The 17396-nt window shown below is 51.3% G+C and overlaps 1 protein-coding gene across 2 annotated transcripts in view; it reads left to right on the top strand.

Annotated features, from left to right (window-relative positions):
• The window catches only part of ELMO2 (engulfment and cell motility 2), a 36071-nt gene extending 20437 nt beyond the window's left edge, over window positions 1-15634 (top strand). For both annotated transcript variants that reach the window (XM_090286507.1, XM_090286506.1), the window contains 12 exons: window positions 2542-2592; window positions 7548-7670; window positions 7983-8117; window positions 8695-8799; window positions 8907-9015; window positions 9456-9592; window positions 10622-10785; window positions 10895-11007; window positions 11189-11296; window positions 12040-12122; window positions 13763-13840; window positions 14982-15634. In XM_090286507.1, the coding sequence (XP_090142633.1) occupies window positions 2542-2592; window positions 7548-7670; window positions 7983-8117; window positions 8695-8799; window positions 8907-9015; window positions 9456-9592; window positions 10622-10785; window positions 10895-11007; window positions 11189-11296; window positions 12040-12122; window positions 13763-13840; window positions 14982-15182 (1407 nt within the window). In that variant the 3' untranslated portion in view covers window positions 15183-15634. The remainder of the gene's footprint in view (window positions 1-2541; window positions 2593-7547; window positions 7671-7982; window positions 8118-8694; window positions 8800-8906; window positions 9016-9455; window positions 9593-10621; window positions 10786-10894; window positions 11008-11188; window positions 11297-12039; window positions 12123-13762; window positions 13841-14981) is intronic.
• The last annotated feature ends 1762 nt before the right edge of the window (window positions 15635-17396 follow it).

Raw genomic sequence — 17396 nt, 5'->3', positions numbered from 1 at the left:
GAACCCCAGTTTCCTCACCTGTAATATGGGAGTAACCATATCTGCTTCATTTACTTTATAAGGATGTCATGAGGCCAGTCAGACCCCTGTTTTACAAGTGAGGACACCAGGAATCAGCTGGGCAGGGGGAAAAGCACTCACCGAAGAGTCCAGGGCCTCAAGGCTAAGTACACTCTCTGCCACTGGCTAGACACGTGTGTTAACCTCTCTGGGCCTCAGTTTCTCTTTCTGTCAAATGAAAAGGCCAAATTAAAAGATCTCCAAGGGTCCTTCCGTCACTAACTTTCTAGATTTCTCTGGTAAAAGCCCATGCTGTGTACAAAAAAAGGCTTTTTAGTTGTCAGTGCCCTGGGCTCAGGTAGGTGAAGTTCACACGGGACCATGTACCAAGCTCTTGGTGGATTCTAGTGGGAGGACCAGGAGCATCTGTGGTTCTGTCTGTCTGTCTTGGATGGCTTTGCTTCGTTAATCTCTTCCTTCTTGGTCCTGTTTTAAATGTAAGCTGAAAGCTCATTCTTCCATCTGCTTCTCTCTGTGCTTTTTGCTTTCTGCCGGCAGGACAAGCGCCTTAATCCTCTAGACCTACCCGTCACTGTAAGTAGCACCGCTGTGTGGACAGGGCCCCCACTCTCATCCCAGTGGGCGGGTCACAGCTGGATGAGAAGCTCATATCTGATCTAGATGTTCAGGGAACTCAAGACACAGGAAAAGGTGGTGTGCTGTAAATCTCATTAGTCAGGACACTTGAGGACGTACCGCAGAACAGAGTCACATAAAGGATTAAGGCGATGTCTGTCCCAGGGAACGTGGCCCAGTCCTTCCTTTGTAACGTGCCTTTATGTGGTCGTATCTGTGGCTCAGCCAGGGAAGATCAGATCCAGAAATAGCCTATGGCTTTCATCTAAGTGATACCGTGATGTGTCACCTCCCAACTTGATACAGCGAAGCGTAAAAGTAAATCCATGCCTTTTTGGATGCTGACTAGACCGTGGGAATTTTAAAAGGTTTAGACAGTTGACAAAAGGGATTGCTATGCCCATTTCCTGTTAGAGGGAGCTTAGAGGTCAGCTCTACAAGGATCTGAGAGAGGATGAGTGCCCCCACCTGCCTCCCTGCCAGCCCCGCAGAGAAGCCTTGGGTCTAAGACCTTTATACTCTGGCAGTAGACTACTGTCTTACCCACTTTGTTAGCTGTCCACAGCAAGACTTAATCTCAAGCTGACCTCCTAGAGCTACCAAAGAAGTTTCTAGGCCACCCTCCTCTTCCTCCCGTCGGTGTGTGCTCAGGGAGTGCAGAGTAAAACGTAGTGTTCCAGGCAGCATCGCCATCTGGAATGTGGCCAGGAACCCAGACGTGAGAGGAAGAGAACTCGTGGCTATTGCTCCAGAGAACTCATGGCTATTGCTCCATGGGGGACGCGTGGCAGTTCCCTTGGGCCGATGGACTTGGAGTTCTCTGTAAAATTAAATTAAGGCAGCATTTTACGAAGTGAAGTCATACTAATTAACATTATAAGAAGCAATGGCTGACATTGGAAGGCAGAGTCAGAAGGATTATGGAAAGCTGTCAGAAAAGTTAAAAGCATGGTAATCTGGGAGCAGCACGTTTCGGGGAAAGAGCTTCACATTTCAGTTGCTCCTTTAGAGTGTCACAGTGTCACAACCCAGAGGGATAAATGATGGTCATTTTGATGCAGCCAAGTCCTGGGCAGTGATTAAACTATAATCACTGCAGTTTCTTCCAAAATAAAGACGTGTATATAATGTATTTTTAGATTTGCATCAGAATGATTGAAGTAATGGTTCTGAGAGGACCCTTAAAGCTTTGCTCCCTGGAAGACTCACTGAAGGAGGATACTTTCCTGAGTGTGCTAAATAAATAGTTACTGTTAGAATGGGAACCAAATATAATTTAAAAAGTGACCCTATTATGAAAAACTACCCCAAAGCACCCAACACGTTCTCTATGCCAGTCAGAAGGGAGCTGGGAACGGCTCGCTGGGTCAGAGCGGCCACACCCAGCTCCCTCTGCGGGCCGAGGCCCTGGGGGTGGGAGGGGACGGACCACAGCCTGCTCCTCCGGCTGGAGGGGCTGGAGCCCGCGTCTCATCAGCGCCCCTTCCAGCCTGGTCAGGGGGCTTCTGCCCTCTGCCTGGAACGTGAACAGCGGGTGCGGCTTGGGGACCATCACGCTGCTCTGTGCTCGTGTGTGTTGTCCGTCGCCCGGCGTCCTTGTGACACAGTGTCTTGTCCTGGCGCATTCTTCGTCCCTCTCTGAGGAGGATGCCGTCGAGTGTGCCACTGGGAAGGGAAAGCCTATTTGAGTTCGTTTATACTCACAAAGAAAAACGTGAGGGAATTTGTTAGAAAATAAAATCCATTTAATAGTCCATGGATTTTTTTTTTCTATCCACTTTTTGTTTGAAACGGGTAAAAATGTAAAAGGAAAATCCCCAGACCTACGATAGCCCCTTCCTCTTGGTAGTTGTTCCAGCTGTGTGCCTGCCACCGTGCCTTACGTTTGCTTGTTTTTCTCAATAGGACATGGCCAATGCGTTCGCACAGAAGCACCTTCGGTCCATAATCCTAAATGTGAGTTTCTGGAACAAGCTGTATTGTGTTACTATTGTTTTGTCACTGATAGTAACAATTATTACAATTATAATAGTTGTATTATTATTATTGGAATTACTGTTGAGCAGAGAGAGCACTCAGAGGGAACTTACCAATAGGTATTAAACACTTCTTAAGGTGAAAAGCTTCTTTTTTTTTAATCCTCTGTAAGCGGAGTTGTCTCTAGGAGGCCGACCAGCGCACCAGGAACTGCAGAGCCTCAAAGGAGGAATTAAGGCCAACTGTACTTCTCGTTGACCTGCAAATCCAAAAATTTTTATCTAGGGGAACTGTGTTAACATAGGCACAAAAGAGGAAAGTGCTTCATTGAACTAACACTGGTCATAACCCTGAGCTATGCAGGGCACTGGCAGGGATGACGGAGCCCGTGTGTTTGCTCTCAGAACCTTCTGTCCAGTGGGAAACCCAAGCTTTGGTAGCACCGTGTGGTCAGGTTCCGCGGGGACTCCGGCCCTGGGGGGCTCAGAGGAGGGTCAGTCAGTCAGTCCTGTATCGAAGGAGTGGTGTCAGGAAGCTTTTAGAGCAATAGCTTCAGGTGAGGCTGAGGACAAGCCGACCAAGAAGACAAAGATTTCGGCAAGGGGGGTGACTGGGACTGAGACAGAGTGTGTGATTGGGTCGAGGGAGAAGCGAGGAGCAGATTCGTGGTGAGGCTGCAGGGGTACCAAGACCAGATCACGTAGGATCTTAGTCTTTTTCCCACAGGGTACTTAGGGGATTTAACCAGGAGCGTGAATAACCAGACTTCCATTTCAAGAAGCTCATAATCCAGGATCTGTATGTTTCCTGAGGGGTGGACACGGGCGGTAAGGAGAAGAAGGGGAGGCATCTGGAAAGAGATCTGCTTCCTTGTTACCAGGGTGGTGATTTGGGGCAGGAGAGAGATGAGGTGGGAGGTGGGAGGTGGGGGCGGCCGTGGTAGCTGGCAAAGAGCCAAGGATGTGTATTAAAAGGAGGCCATTTTATCAGTTGTTGAAAATAAGGGAGAACTGGGAGACCACAGTTGATGGGGGAAACATGAGAAAAGGCTTGGTAATTCAGAGTGACCAGCCCCCGCTCTGGCATTAGCCAATCTTTGATCTTGAGCAATTCACTGAACTTCTGTGGGTTTCAATTTGCTCATCTGGACACAAGGGCTAAATGAGCTAATGTATATTCAGTGCTTAGCAGGGTGCCTGGCACGCAGTAAACGCTGTGCTCACATCGGCAGTTCTTTGTGAACAAGATTCAAAGGTGATAGAATTCAAGCAGTAAGCTCTGAAGTCCAGTGATCAGCTGGTGTAAATGTGCAGAGGCTGTCAGACCTCACCTTACAGAACTAGCCCTTACCAGTCGGCCATTTCCCTGGTCACAGCCTGGCAGGAGGGACCTGAGCAAATGCCAGGCACTCTGCCTGCAAGTGCTGGAGAGCACACGGGCTCCCACGCATTCTTGTCCACGTTCCTGAGCAGCTGTCCTCTGTGCCGTCCTCTGTATGTGTGGGAGTGAGGACGCCCTTTGGTGGGAAATGTAATGAATTTTGAGGCTTATTATTTACTTGAATGGGGTTAGAAGTTCAGCTCATTTCTGGGCAAACGTTGTGACAAGCTGAGACTCCACTGCAGAAGACACGTTCAGTGTCTGGACTCAGGACTTAAATAGTCAGCTAAGAAATGGCTAATGCGTGCTCACTTAGGTCCAGGAGTTTAACTGTGCCAGGCCAAAGAACAGAGGCCTCAAGGCATCTGACAGTCAAGTAAGACGCCAGGTAGAACTGCTGAAACTAGCCCACCCGAGGAGAGCTGTGCTCCTTTGAGCCGTTGATGGCTACAGTGGTGACCTTTGTACTATGATGTGTCTAAGAAAGGCAGGTTAAAGTGAGTGAAAACCAACATCACATGAACTTGAACCTCTCCTTTAAAGTGGTTTATGAGAAGATCAAAATTATGAACATTAAAATGATGACAAACTCACAACTTATCAATAACTGAATCTAAACAATAAAAAAATCTAAGCAAACCAAAATAGGAACAGAATCATAGGTATGGGGATCATTCAGAGGGTTATCAGCTGAGAGGGGGAAGGGGGAGAAATGGGGAAATGGTGCAGGGATTAAGAAGCATAATTGGTAAATACAAAATAGAGGGAAGTTAAGAATAATACAGGAAAGGGTAAAGCCAAAGAATGCATATGCACAACCCATGGACATGAACTAAGGGGGGTGGGATTGCTGGAGGGAAGGGGGGTACTGGGCAGAGGGGAGCAAAGGGGAAAAAATTGAAACTACTCTAACAACATAATCAATAAAATAAACTTAAAAATAAAAAATAAAAAAAATAAAGTGGTTTATGGATTCTTGAAAGGCGAGCAGGAAGGAATAGGGATAGACAGGTAGGGAGACTTTGGAGTAGCAGAGGGAGGGGACACAGAGAAATGAGGCGGCTCGGAGTGAGGCAGAGAAGTGCGGGGAGGACAGCGGAGCAGAGGCAGAATAGAGCCTGGGCAGGGGGAGTCTGGGCGGAGCGAGGAAGGGAAGCGAAGGGCAGAGGAGGAGCAGAGCAGAGAGTGAGAAGGAAGTTTGGGGAGATGGAGACAGACACTAAGACTGACCTGAGAGGAGAGAGCTCGGCTGGAGAGACAGAGAGGGAGTGCACGGGACACAGGAGCCAGAGAGGGTTCAGAGGGAGGGGAGGGGCGGGGGCATTAGCACCCCCTCTAGCGGAAGAGTGGGAGCAGCTTTGTGCAGCAGAAACTTCTGGAGCTTTGGAAGTGGCAGCCACTAGCCTCGTGGGGCTGTTGAGCACTTGAAATGCATCTGGTCTGACTGGGAAACTTAATTTGTCATTTAAAAAAATTTTTAGTTGAAATTTAAATGCCCACATGTGGTTCGTGGCCACTGTTCGGGCTGTACAGAGCTGGAGGAGGAAGGAGGCAGAAGGAGGAAGCACTCTGTGTCACAAGCTGGGGAGACGAGGGCTAGAGCAGCGCCATCCAGGGAAAATACAACGGGAGCCATTTATTTTATTTTAAATGTTCTAGCAGCAGCATTAAAAAAGGAATAGAGGAGCCCTGGCCAGTGCGGCTCAGTTGGTTGGGCGTCGTCCCGCAAACAAAAAGGTCGCAGGTGCAATTTCCAGTCACGGCACATGCCCGGGTTGTGGGTTGCGTCCCCAATCAGGGCACCTGCAAGAGGAGCGATTAATATTTCTCTCTCACATCTATGGTTCGCTCCCTTTCTCCCTCCCTTCTCTGTCTGGAATCAATAAAAGAAAAAAAAGTTTTTTTATTTAACCCAGTATATCCAAATACTATGATTTCTACATGTAATGAATAGAAAAAATTATTAATGAGATACTGTATGTTTTGTTTTTTTGTACAAAGGCTCTGAGGTCTGGTATACATGTTTCACTTACTGCACCTCTCAGTTTGGCCACATTTCAAATGTTCCGCAGCCACCTGTGGCTGGTTGCCACCAGATAGGACTGCCCGGGGCTAACGAGCTTGATCTCAAGCCAGAGCAGGCCGCAGAGAGAGCTGATCTGAAATTAGAGAGCTTGAGAAAGCTACTGATGTAGTTAGAAGTTCTAGAGCGGAGCTGTCCGCTAGAACTTTCTGTGATGATGAAAATGTTCCATAGCTGCCCTATCATCAAGGGGCAGCCACTAGCCTTATGTACCTGGTGAGGCTAAAGTGTGGTTAGTGCTACTGAGGACCTGGATTTTAAATTAATTGTAAGTGACTTAAAGGCAAAGAGCCGCACACGGCCTGTGGCTGGCGCATTGGACAGCACCGGCCTAGAGACACAGCTAGACTGAGGAGGAGAACGTGGGGCTCAGGGTGCTTCATGTGGGAAACTGGGCAAGAGTCTCATTTGGACAAGAACAGGCCAAGAGTGGCAGGATTCAAGATGGCGGTGAGACAAAGTGGGGAGCAAGTAATACAGGGGAGCACGCAGGTAAGAGCAGACTCCCGTGGGCATGAGAACAGGACAGCCTGAGACAAGAACAGAACCAGGCTTTGATGAGCCCCGGGGACAGAGAGAAATGGGCTGTGCAAGGAAAAGCAGAGACGGGCGTGAGAATAGGAAACGTGGCATCAGAGAGACAGAGGGCGGTGAGCTGAGGGGGAGGTGGAAGGAGAGTGGGTGGGACAGTTGGAGGAGGGAGGGGAACACTGGGAACACGGGGCGCAGGGACGGGGACATACACTGATGTGAGAGGCGAGGGGCAAGTATAGAAGAGAAAGGAGCGCGGTGGGGAGGGGGTTGGGAAAGGAGTGTTAGATGCCCCTTTGTGTAGGTATCTCCGTATCATTTAAAGAAAATGACCTTTTCAAAGCCTCTGCTTGGTGAGGCCACCTAAAACATTTTATTTGTCTAAGGGAAAACAAAAGAATGATACTGCTCAAATCTACAAGCAAATCTTTCTCTGTCACGCTAGCTGTTGTCTTGGATTGAATAATGTGTCTCGTTAGCCCTTTGCAGTCCAGTTTGGAAGCCACTAGCCAGCCGCATGAGGCCGTTGAACACTTGAGATATGGCTAGTCCGAATTGAGACTAGTAATTACTTACTGATTGTAATCATCAGTATCTTACCTGATTAGAATAGGGTCCAGCCGCTGATGTCCCATATCACAATCTTAACGGGGTAGCCTCCCTCCTCTTTGGTGTGGCTGGGTGCAGCCTCCACTCTTCAGTCCACTGCCCATACCCAGGGGAAGTGCAGAGAAAAGGAGGATGCCCTCTGGGCCTGTAGTGAGTCATCTCTGCCCAAATCCAGCCCATTCATGCTCATCCCCTTCTAGAGCATGAAATCATGTGTGTGGAAGGGAAGCCCTGCTCCCTGACCAGCGTACTCTTTTTCTCCAGCATGGATGTGACTCTTAAGTAGAGAAAGTCAGTTCAGCCCCCTGCTCCCTGCCTTTGCTTTTTCCAGCATGTAATCCGAGGGAACCGCCCAATCAAAACCGAAATGGCCCATCAGCTGTATGTCCTGCAAGTCCTGACCTTTAACCTTCTGGAAGAAAGGATGATGACCAAGATGGACCCCAATGACCAGGTAAGTGCCAGGTCGGGCAGAGCTCTCCTGGCTTATACTGTCTGCTGTTTGATGTGGCGCATTCCGCCCTCCGGCTGTGGATTGAATGCCTGCTCTGTGCAGAAACCTTTGTTTCTGCTCCAAGAAACCTCGCTGTGGACCTCGCGGTGACCTCTTCCTGCTGGTGAACCCTGGGGCTAGGCCCCCTCTGTCCCGTTAAGGCAGAGCTGTGCCTCTTCAGAGGTCCATCAGGCCAGAGCTTGGCCCCAGCCCCATCTACCCCCATTTCCTTTGCTCCCCTTGGTTAGCTGACTCACCTGTTTCGCCTCCCAGGCTCAGAGAGACATCATATTCGAGCTGAGGAGGATTGCATTTGACGCAGAGTCTGACTCCAGCAATGTCCCTGGGAGTGGGACTGAAAAACGCAAAGCCATGTATACCAAGGACTACAAGATGCTGGGATTTACTGTAAGTTTCCCGAAGCACAGACCTTAGCAGGCCTTCTCCCAACAGGAAGTCAGAGGGCCCACCCAGACAGAGCCTCGGGCGCCCCTCCTTCATACTGGCGGCCCTGGAATAGATGATACTAAGAAACTGGAGGGCCTTGATGCTTGGTTTGCCCCTGCGACAGCAGATTCCCAAGTTCATGGTACCACTGGGCCTGTGAGACAAAGCCATCTGTGGGCAGGCCCAGGCAGGAGCCAGTTGGATGGAGAGGGGACCTAGGGCACCTCTCACCACAGCAGTGGGTTACTTTCAAAAGCTGGCATGGAGATTTTGTAATAGGATACGGCTTGGGGATGGAGTTAATTCAATGAAATACTTATGCACACCTACCCAGCAGGGTGCTATGCGCTGGGGATAGAGGTGAGTCAGCCACAGCCCAGTGGTCCGGGCTCACGGTCCCATAGTAGAGATGGGTGAGTGACAGAGATAGGTGTGCAGCGCTGGTGGCATTCAGAAGAGGGGCAGCGGGGCTTCCCCTCAGTGACATCACACACAGCAAGACAACCGAGTCTCTAATCGGGTTTCTTTATTCCTCCAGAACCATATCAACCCAGCACTGGACTTCACGCAGACTCCTCCTGGAATGCTGGCCTTGGACAACATGCTTTACTTGGCCAAAGTCCATCAGGACACCTACATCCGGGTAAAGGCTGGGGCAGCTTTCTTAGTCCTTGTGCCACATCTCAGGCCTCCCTCCCTCACCTCCCTAGTCCTCACCTCCCTCACCGCCCTTCCCTCCCCCCCCGACAGATTGTCCTGGAGAACAGCAGCCGCGAAGACAAGCATGAATGCCCCTTTGGCCGCAGTGCCATCGAGCTTACCAAAATGCTCTGTGAGATCCTCCAGGTTGGGGAACTACGTAAGTCCTTGCAGCAGCCTCGCGTCTTTCAGCCAGGCCCCCACAATCCGGAGCTGGGGAGGCCCAGGGTTATGAAGTTAGGTGTCAGTGGGGGCTGGGCAACCTCCATCACCGAGTGAGCCGAACTCCGTTTTATCCTTGTTCATGGGACTCTCGGCTGCTGCTTTGTTCAGGCTGGTAGTTTGAACAAACTCAGGAGCTACAGCCGCACCCACTCACTGCCGTGTGTGCGGACTAGCTGACTCTGTCACAGGGTAAAGGCAGACCAAGAGGACGGGCCCTGGAGAAGAAGGCTCGGGAGTGGAAACGGCCCGACCCACGTTCTTCATTAGCCCTGGTCCTCGCTCTGGTTTTGTTCCTCAGGACTTGGGTGCAGAGGATCCTGAGTTTCTGGACGGGAGCTCCCAGCTCACCCTTTCCCTGCCTCTTCTCTCCTGCAGCAAACGAAGGGCGCAACGACTACCACCCGATGTTCTTCACCCACGACCGAGCCTTTGAAGAGCTCTTTGGCATCTGCATCCAGCTACTGAACAAGACCTGGAAGGAGATGAGGGCAACAGCCGAGGACTTCAACAAGGTCAGTGTCGCAGAGCTCTGAGGTCCATGGGCTGAGACCATCACATGACAGTCAGGGACAGCGGGCCAGAGCTGGGGAAATCCCTGAGCTGGAGAACCAGCTTGGTCTGCAGTGCTGAGTCACAAGGCCGAGGCAGTGGAGAGCCTCGGTCCCCTCCGGGTGTCTTGCCCCTCCTGTCTTCCTTAGGGGACAGAAGGACAATAATAGCTGTGGTTTACTGAGCACTTACTAGGAGCAGGCACTGTTTGTTGCCTTTTCGTGAACTGGATACGGCAGGGAGAGGTTGGCGTGGTTTGGCTCGATATGCAGGCCCCAGGTACCACTCAGAAGTCAGTCCCCCCATGCTTTCCAAGTACCCCCCACTTGGTGCACACGAGGCCCTCAACAACTGCTAATCTAGGACTTCAGTGTTTTGAACCTGCTCATGTCATTGTAGAAAAGGTGGGAGTATAAAGAAGAAAAGTTTTCTGTAATTCCGCCACCCAGTGACGATCACTTTTGTGTTTCACTATAGTCTTTTTTCCTATAGATTTCTCCCTCTCTGGTGGATTGGTGACCATCTATGCAGTGCGGTAGCCTGCTTTTCCCTTGTTTTAGGGGAAGCGACGCATTTTTTGAACACACTGCCATTGCCAGGCACCACGCCTGCACAGAGCATCTCCTAACCCTTCAGGAAGCACCTGTCAGAAGTGTCTCTCTCTCCCTTTCAAGAGGAGGTGCAGGCCCGAGGATGTGAAGTGACTTGTTCAAGGAACAGATTAAGGGACAGAGTCAAGATCTGAACTTCCTTCCCTCTGACTCCAAAAACCTATGCTCATTCCATACCGTTGACTAATCGAAATTTTTGAGAAATAAAGCGTTTGTCACTGCCCAGGCATTTGTCCTAAGTACCCATCTAAGAAGGCACGCCGCAGCATGTCGGCACTCTCTTACTGCAGCACGAGGCCCTGGCAAGGGTAGCGCCTCGGCCCCCAGGCGGCCTGTCTGTGTCAGCAGGTGCGAGGGGGCCACCTTCTTCTTCTGCCTCAGGTCATGCAGGTCGTCCGAGAGCAGATCACTCGCGCTCTGCCCTCCAAGCCCAACTCGCTGGATCAGTTCAAGAGCAAACTGCGCAGCCTGAGCTACTCAGAGATCCTGAGACTGCGCCAGTCGGAGAGGATGAGTCAGGACGACTTCCAGTCCCCGCCAATTGTGTGAGTGCCATCCCACGGGGGCTGGGGGAGGTAGCCCCAGCTCTGCCTGCCTTCGGAGCCTTTGCTGTGGCCTTCTCCTCACCCGTGCGTGTCCCCCCTCCCCCACTAGGGAGCTGAGGGAGAAGATCCAGCCCGAGATCCTTGAGCTGATCAAGCAGCAGCGCCTGAACCGGCTCTGTGAGGGCAGCAGCTTCAGAAAGATTGGGAATCGCCGAAGGCAAGGTGAGGGGGGCCGGGGCCCTGGGCTGGTCCTTACTGCCCAGGCCCACTGTGCAGGGAAGGAGCCTGCCTGGGCGGACCCTGCAGGGAGCAGGCAGGGAACATGGCATCCTTTGCCCTGTGTGTGCCCAGGCCTTTCCCAGAACGGTCCTCGCTCACCTGCCTGGCTTCCCTTGTGTTCCAGAACGTTTCTGGTACTGCCGCTTGGCCCTGAACCACAAGGTCCTGCACTATGGCGACCTGGACGACAACCCTCAAGGGGAGGTGACCTTTGAATCCCTGCAGGAGAAAAGTAGGTTCACTTCTCTGTTGCTGTGTCCTGGCAGCTGGACCCACTGTCAGGAGCGTGCTAGTCCCGGCTGTTGTCTCTCCTCAGACCCCTTCCCTCCCCGTCAGGGGCCGTCTCTCTCCGGCCTCCCTCGCAGGGCTGCCCGGCCAGTTCAGTGAGATCACAGAGGGACTGGGTTCCGCGGACCGTGAAGGACGGCACAGAACCAAGCTGGAAGGTGGTGGTTGAGAGCGCACTGCCTTGGTTCACAGCCTGGCCTTGCTGCTCATTCTAATTAGTTCTAATTAACCGCAAGCTCATGCTCCCTTCTGCCTTGGTTTCTGGTGTCAAAGTGACAGCCGTGTCTCCCGCACAAGAGGAGTGGATGAGGTGTGTGTGCAAAGCCCTTAGGACTAGTATCAAGCAGGCGACAGGCAGCAGGGTCAGCTCTTGCCAGGGCGCTCTGCTGTGGAGGCGTCGTCATTGGCATTGCTGTGACATGGAAGGGAGGCGGGTGTCAGAGGCCTCATGCCCTTGGGGAGCCAGCCCAAAGCCCCGACCTGACCTCCAGTCAGATTTGACCCAGCCCCGCAGGCCATGGCCTGTGGGAAGTGACCACGGAGGAGAGAACAATAGAAGGCCACACTCCCTGAGCTGACAGAGCCCTCTGAGTCTGAGTCTAGGGGCGGGGCCTTCCCTTCTAGACCCCAAGCGAGAACCAGCTTGCAGCATGAAGCTTCCGGAGACTGATTTCCTTTATTTATCAGTTCCTGTTGCAGACATTAAGGCCATTGTCACTGGGAAAGATTGTCCCCACATGAAAGAGAAAAGTGCTCTGAAGCAGAACAAGGTGAGTGGGGAGGCAGGCCTGAGTCTGGGCCGCTGCCGCTGCGGGTCCCGGACCCAGTCGGTGGCGGTGTTTAGGCACCTGGTCTCTCGGCCTCTCTCTCTCTTTCTCTAAATTGTTCCTGAATGTTTTGTTTAAAGCAGTTTTGAACATACACAGGAGTACATAGAACTCCCGTACATGTATCGCCCAGCCTCAACACCTGGGGCAAATTTTACGCGTCTGCCTCCCTCTCCCTTATCACTTTGAAGAAAACCTCAATATTATATTATTTCATCTATAAATATTTAGACTGTATCTCTGGATTATAAGGAACTCCTTTAACATAATCACAATACCATTATCTATCACACCTAAAAAAGAAAGAAAAAGTTGTTATTTAATGTCAGATATTCCACTGAGGTTTGAATTTCCACTAATTGTCATATAAATAACATAATTTCTCTATAAAATATGTAAATATATGTATACACACACAAATACACACACACTCCTCCCCATTTTGTTTGCGAAGTCAGAATCTAAATAGGGCTACACGTTGAGCTTAGGCTTTTAAGTTTGTTAGTTCATAAGTTCCCCGTCTGTCTTTTTCATCTTTTTTTTCTCTTTGAGTTTATTAGTTGAAGAAACAAGGTTGCTTGTTTGGTAGTTTCCCAGAGTCTGAAATGTGCTGACTGTCTCCCCAGGGTGCCGTTTAACCTGCTCCTCTGTCCCAGATCTGTAATTGGTGGAGCGATCTAGAGGCTTGATCCACCTCAGGTTTGACACACACACACACACACACACCCCGCCTTTTTTAATTTTTTTTATAAGACTCCTTCCTGGATGATACGAAGTTCTATCAAGAGACACATAAGTGTGGCCCCCTCTCTTTTTGTGATGTCAGTACCCTAGCTGCTCAGGGCCTCACGCCATCAGTAAATTCAGGCTTGCCAGCTAGTGATATCCTGGTGCAGCTCGTCCTTTTCATTTATTAACCCAGCGGCTTCTCTAAAGAGAAACTTGCTGTCGTCTGCCCTTGGTTTCCCAGTGGCACAGTTTACTTAAGAAAGGAGGACAAATGCTTGATTCTTTACTATTATGTACCTATGATTAAAACAAAGAGGTAGTTCCCTGATATCACCCAGCAGTGACCAAGTTTGTGTATGTGTTTTGTTTTGTCTTTTAGTATTATTATCAACTCAGGATTTAAACAAATTATATCTGTTTCAGCCCATTACAGTTACGTTGTGGGGGCTCAGCTTGTCTCAGCTTTGGCTACAGTTTGTTTTCATTGTTGTGGTTTTAAACTGTTAAGACCTTTCAGTTTAATTACCAAGATATACATTTAAGGTAATGCACAGTCACGGAGTCTGATAATCAGAAGCTTCTGCATATTGAGCAATGACTTTCCTCCAACCTTAAAAGTATCGCCACATCGTAGGCGTAACTTGGGTGGGGAGTGGGTGAGTTAAGGTTGGTCAGTCCCCATGGGGCCCCATCTCCAGTCACTCTTGTGCACCTGCCCTGGGGCCTTCATGGCGTCACATCTGAATCAGTGCATTTGGTGATGGTGCCAAGTTACTTGGACTTTGGCCAAGATGTTGATGTGCAAAGCCCAGGCCAGCCCACTGCTCCCACTAACTGAAGCCTTTCTCCATCAGGAGGTGTTGGAACTGGCTTTCTCCATCCTGTATGACCCTGATGAGACCTTGAACTTCATTGCACCTAACAAGTATGAGGTGAGCAGTGTGGCACTGCCTCGCATAGCTGTGCCCTCTGTGGCTCTCCGGCTGGAGGGGAGAAGTGGGCAGAACAGGAGCATCCTGGGCCCTAAAGGCAGAAGGCTGTGGCCTGTCATGAAGGCTGTTTGACTTTGAGAATCTGCCCCTCCCCGGGGGTGGGGGGGTCCTTTCCCCAGAGCTGGGCCCTCCAGGTTACTCTTCAGCAGTAGCTGCAGGTTGTCATTAGAAGGACAGGGCCAGCTGGGCATAACCTATTTGCCTGGGACTAGGAAAATTTTCCTTTTTTCCGTTTATGTGGCCACCTACCCAAGTGAACCTGGCAGCTCACTCCCCTTCTCAGGGCCCGTGCCATGAGGCGTAGATCTGGCACGGGCTTTGGAGCCAAATGGCTACGGTCCTGCTGACACGGGCTTCCAGTTTCACTGGCAGCACTGAAGATATTAGCCATTGCATGAGTCATTGCGGTTGAGACCATACTTGCCTGGGGAGCTCCGGCAGCCATCAGAGGAAGCGAGAGGCGGGGCTTCTGCAGAAAGAGACACTCAGGCGGGGCCTGCGCTGCCCTGGGGTTTTACTTGGGGGCAGTGAAGCACCAGCAGGCGGGGAAACAGGCGAGGAAAGGCGTGGGAAAAAATGGAACAGGAGAGGTAGGGAGGGGTGGGCTGAGAAGTCTCTGTTGTTCCTTCTTATCGTGAGACCTTCAAGTTTCGTTTCCCTAGTACTTAATTTTAACATTTATTGACTAGGTGTTTCTTTTTTTTTTTTTAGTTTACTTTTTCTAAGGTGGCTCCTTTTGGGTCCCACTTTTTTTCACCAAATATGTGTTCTCCCTTACCCTCTTACTAAATTCAGAGGCAATTTCAGGAACTTGATGCCCGGGTGCTCAGGTCTTGTTTTGCTGTATTCTTTAATTGCGTTTTTAAAAATCATACTTTATAATATCTTAGGGAGTTTAAATGTTAATCCATCACAAAAACCGAAAGGCCTTTTGAGGAAGTGAATGATCAGCTCCCAAATCAGACTTGCCTATCCTGAGTAGTGCCCAAAGAGGCCGGTGTGAGTCCTAGAAAAGGGACCTCGGCAGGGCCTCCTGCTGACCAGGCACACCATGTGATGTTTCACAACCTGCTCTCCCCAGTACTGCATCTGGATTGACGGCCTCAGTGCCCTTCTGGGGAAGGACATGTCCAGCGAGCTGACCAAGAGTGACCTGGACACCCTGCTGAGCATGGAGATGAAGCTGCGCCTCCTGGACCTGGAGAACATCCAGATTCCTGAGGCGCCCCCACCAGTGCCCAAGGAGCCCAGCAGCTACGACTTCGTCTATCACTACAGCTGAGCCTGGGGCCGTAGGCAACAGTGCCCAGGAAGGGACTGGGGCCCAGAAGAAACACTCACAGTCTGGTGCCTTGTCTTTGGCTTGTACAGAATCTGTAGTGACCGTGGTGGCCAGTAAATGCCGACCATTCCTCAAACCCACCTCAGACCACCCAGAGCTTCCTCTCGGTCCCCACCTCCTGCGAATCGTGAAGGTGGGGTGCACTGCCCTCCCCGTCACTGTGGAGCCTGGGTTCGGGCCGTGAGGAACGAGCAGCAGATGCCCTTGCCTTTCGGACTGAGAAACCACTTCTCGAGATGGATTTAACAAAAGCCACTCACCTTTTCTTCTGCGCCTGCTCTCTGACAGTCCACTGGCTCCCCGTGGGGGCAAGAGCTGGCCCAGGAAAGGCTGCCTGCCGAGGACGGGCATGCTGGGCACGTTGAGAGCCACGGAGAGACTGCCTGTGTCAGAGGCCTTGCCCTCGCTGTGCGGTCTTTGGGAGGGCTCACTCCGGCCTCGCTCAGGGCCAGCATGCTGCTGCTGCTGCTGCTGCTGCTGCTGCTGAGGCTCAGCTCTAGAGCTCTGGTCTCCAGAGCCAGCAGATCTCTCGCCACGAGCTGGCTGGGCAGATGGAAGTTTCTCCCTGCAAGCTGTCAGTCTCATCCTGGCCAGGCAGAGCCAGGAAGGCTGTGTCCCACCCTCTTAGTCCCAAGGAACTCTGCAGGGAGAGCCAGGTGAGCCTGGGCCTGGACTGGTGAGGTGGCTGGATTCCACTCCCCCACGCCACCCACTTTTATCTTTCCCGCTCTCTGGAAGAGCTCTCCCACCGAACCTGAAGTGCAGCCCCCTCCAGCTGGCTTTCCTTTGGCCGTCCAGACCTCAGGAAATTTGCCTTCCCTCCCTCCCCATCCCAGCACGTGGTTCCTCCCTTTGGCCATGATTTCAGGGGGCTGGCTGAGGCCACAGCCGTGCCCATGGGGCATCCCCGGTGCTGCCGCACTCATGAACCACACGCACTGCCTCCCCCTGGACATACGTGAACACGGCATTCAGTACTGGTAGCCCGGTATGGTAGGTACTGCCCATCGAAGAGTGTACTATATATTTTCTTTACTCTAGGCCATACTTATACAGACGTGTATATATATTTATAAGCTCTACCTATCCTAGGATGGAATGTTTGAGGAAAAATAAAATTTGACGCAAAAAAAAAAAAAGTAACACTTCCAGTTGTGAGTCAAGACTATAACCTGAGAGTAGCCAGGAGCTTCCTGTCCGTAACCGTGTTTTCAATAAATTCTCTTTCATGTACAAATTGTGGTTCCTACTAACAGCTCTTTCTCTGTTACTGGCTTCCTGCCAAAGGGAACTTTAACCTTGACAAGCCTTCATTTCACGGTGCCTGAGAGACTTTGGAGAGCTCCAGCTGGAGTCCTCAGCCACCTTCCAAGAGCCGCTTTCTCCTCTTCAACCACCCTGCCTCCACCCCCCCCCCCCCCACACACACACCTGCTCACAGATGTCACATCAGGACCAAGTGTTTTCTGCTCAGACCTGCTGGGTACATCAGGGGAAGGCATACTGCACACCCCTGCGGACACGTCTTCCCTCTTCTTCCTGCCAGGGACACCGCCAGGAGCAGCTCGAGGACTTGTACCTTACAAGGAAGACATGCTTTTCACCCTTCATGTCGCCGAGCTCAGTGCCCAGCCTTCCAGCTGGTGCTCTAGGCTGCTGCGTCAGGCCTCAGCCATGGTCGCTGGGAGGCTTGCATGAGGACCACAATGAAAATAGATGTTTTCTCTTGCCTCTGAGAGAAAAGCGGGCAAGAACAAGCCCTTTCAAAAGGCATAGAAAGTGCATGCAGCACAGGCCTTGAGGACTGAATAAAGCCGTGACCTTGGGCAGCGATGGGTACAATTGTGACTGGTAAGCACAGAGTGAGCTGATGCCCGTGAAATGTCAGCTGCTGGTGGTGGGGCAGCAGCAGTTTGAATAATAAACTGCTTACACTCTGGCCTTGAGCCCTCTGTTCAGAGGGGCCATGGTACCACAGCTAACTAAGTCCCTTACAAGGATCCGTGTTTGCAGCCAGTCTTGGAGCCAGAGAGCCCAGTAGGGGGTTGGGGTGGGAGGAGGACAAAAAGCCCCAAGTGGGCCTCCCTCTGCAGCGCTGACCTCCTAATGGATCTCCCTGTGTACTGGTTCTGCCCCTTTTAATCCATCCTGCAA

This window comes from Furipterus horrens, unplaced genomic scaffold (assembly GCF_987537825.1).
Source record: "Furipterus horrens unplaced genomic scaffold, mFurHor1.1.pri manual_scaffold_8, whole genome shotgun sequence".
NCBI lineage: Eukaryota > Metazoa > Chordata > Mammalia > Chiroptera > Furipteridae > Furipterus > Furipterus horrens.
Note: the sequence above shows the minus strand (reverse complement) of the source record. Positions and strands in the feature narration are given on the sequence as shown.